The sequence below is a fragment of the Lipotes vexillifer genome, unplaced genomic scaffold, assembly GCF_000442215.2.
Source record: "Lipotes vexillifer unplaced genomic scaffold, Lipotes_vexillifer_v1.1 scaffold769, whole genome shotgun sequence".
NCBI lineage: Eukaryota > Metazoa > Chordata > Mammalia > Artiodactyla > Lipotidae > Lipotes > Lipotes vexillifer.
In genome coordinates, this window is record NW_006790073.1 from 146,537 (window position 1) to 148,764 (window position 2,228).

Consider the following 2,228-nt stretch of genomic DNA (forward strand, 5'->3'; position numbering starts at 1 on the left):
CTCAGCGGGCCAGGCCCCAGGTTAAAGTAAGTCAAAGCCAGAGCTCAGAGGTGAGTGACCTGGAGGGTGCGGCGGGGCCAAGAGGTAGGAATTGCGTTCCTTTCACGTGGGATTTCAGCGCAGATTTGTCTGGAGTTCTTGCGAGAGAGCTGGCAGGTTTTACTATTTATCACCTACTCGCCAAGCTCGCCTTGGGGCTGCACTCGGTTCTCGGAAACTTCATTCAAAAGCCAGGCTAGGCGGCCCACGAGGTCGGGATTGGGGGGTTGTGAATGACCTCGAGGCCACTTCCTCCCTCTCCGAGCCCGTCCTCTACTCCCCTAGTCACCTTCACGGAAACAAAACTGCCCCCCCAGGGCTAGAGAGGTCTCTCTCTCAGTCTCCCTCGCAAAGGGTTAATTTGTCAGATCGCACGAGGGGGAGGAGATTTCCCCGTAGACAAGTAAAAAGGGTGATGGACAAACGTGCGGGCACTAAGACCGCAAGGCATTCGTTTCCTCCTACTGTGGATGCGGACGCCCGGAGGGGGAGAGCCCCAGAGCGAGGAGCTGGGAGCAGAGGCACAGGCAATGCTCAGCCCCGACCGTAGCTGAGAGAGGCTGGGGGAGACCGATTGCCGGACACCGAGCGGCGAGGGGAAGACCTAGGGGGGTGGGTGGGGGAAGCAGACAGGCGAGCCCTCGAAATCAAGCGCTTTACAGGTTATTTTATTTTGTGTAGAGAACACGTAGCGACTCCGAAGATCAGCCCCAATGAACATGTCAGTGTTGACTTTACAAGAATATGAATTCGAAAAGCAGTTCAACGAGAATGAAGCCATCCAGTGGATGCAGGAAAACTGGTAGGTGATGCTTTCGCGTGATACTGTCCCCGGGAGCCCTGCGCGTCTTCCCGGTGTGCCTTAATGTCGGTACCCCCTTTCTGGGGCGTGAATCGAGCGAGGAACCGCGAGCAGCAGTGAGCGGATCGCTGAGTTCCCGGGTCTCCCGGGTGCAGGAGACATTGGGTCTGCGTGAAGCGCGTGAGTCTGTGGGTGCCCCTGGGTGAACCGTGGCTACACATGCATCTTTAACATAGATTATATAACATAGACCATATATGTGTACATAGAGTAGATGTCTGTGCTACAGGAAAGGCGGGAGAGATGCCACAGTCCCTACCTGTGCTACTCCTTGTTTTCCTCTAGATTTGGGTTTTCTTGCTTGGCCTCCCGCAAGCAGAGTGTGAAAGACGGTGGAGGGAGGACCCAGTCGCCTGCTCCCTTTAACCCTCTGCGGCCCGCCGTCCTCAGCTCTCTGGTCCTCGCCCTCTCCCCATCCTTCCTGCCCTTCCTTTCTCCTTGCAGCTCTGCTACTTTACTGTCTTCCTCTTTGCTGCTCCCCGGCCGGATTCTTCCTTTCCTGGACCCCTTTCCCCACGCGGATCCCTTTCCGGTTTCATAAAGAGACGGAGGCGGGGAGTGGGGGAGGAGGGGACAATGAAAACAGTAATAAAAATGAATGAACCCGAGCGAGTGGAGCCACGCCATTATTAAGTCTGTTTTACGGAAACGCCTTTTGGACACACTCAATTCTAATTCAGTGGGAAACTGCTGACTGGAGTTGAGACACGGATTAAAAACCTCTGGGTACGCAGAGTCCTTCGGGGCTCTTCCCCAGACAAACTTCTAACCCGGGAAAGCATCTTTCTTGTTCACTGTGTCCCTCCGCCAGTCCTTTTGAAAATCCCTGTGTGGGAAGCGATCCTGTGTCACCTTGCAATATTTAACAGGGGGAGGGTGTGTGTGCTCATCTCGCTTCTTCCCTGTAGATCGAGCTGCTGTGGCAGACATTCTCTTACTCCTCTTAACCCCAGGTCTGGCGATCAGTAAAGAGCAAGCCCAAAGCACCCCCAAGCTGGGCAGCGGCTGGCAGCCTCCCAGGTGCTGAATGAGAGGGTCCGGCCAAGGGGGCTCCCTCCTGGGATCTGGGGGATCCCGCCCGCCGCGTGCGCGAGCGCTTGCCCCGGCGCCCTCAAGACCTGCCTTCCCTCCCCCATCTCATCAATGGGAAACCAGAGACGCCGGCGCGCCGGTGGGCCGGGGCGGGGGAGCGGTGCAATAGGGGGTGCCGTGCACCGGAACCGGGTGGTGGGGGTTCAACGTCTTTTTCTCCGGCCCCCGGGAGTCGCGACTAGCCTCAGGGGATTCGGTCGCCGCTCCCGCCTCCTCCCTCCCGGCCGGCCCGCCC

The 2,228-nt window shown here is 57.7% G+C and overlaps 1 protein-coding gene across 1 annotated transcript in view; it reads left to right on the plus strand.

Annotated features, from left to right (window-relative positions):
* The first annotated feature begins 472 nt into the window (after positions 1-472).
* Positions 473-2,228, plus strand: part of ELOVL6 (ELOVL fatty acid elongase 6) — a 138,521-nt gene continuing 136,765 nt past the window's right edge. The window contains exons 1-2 of the mRNA XM_007463221.1: positions 473-566; positions 721-841. Coding sequence (XP_007463283.1) covers positions 753-841 — 89 coding nt within the window. The 5' untranslated portion in view covers positions 473-566; positions 721-752. The remainder of the gene's footprint in view (positions 567-720; positions 842-2,228) is intronic.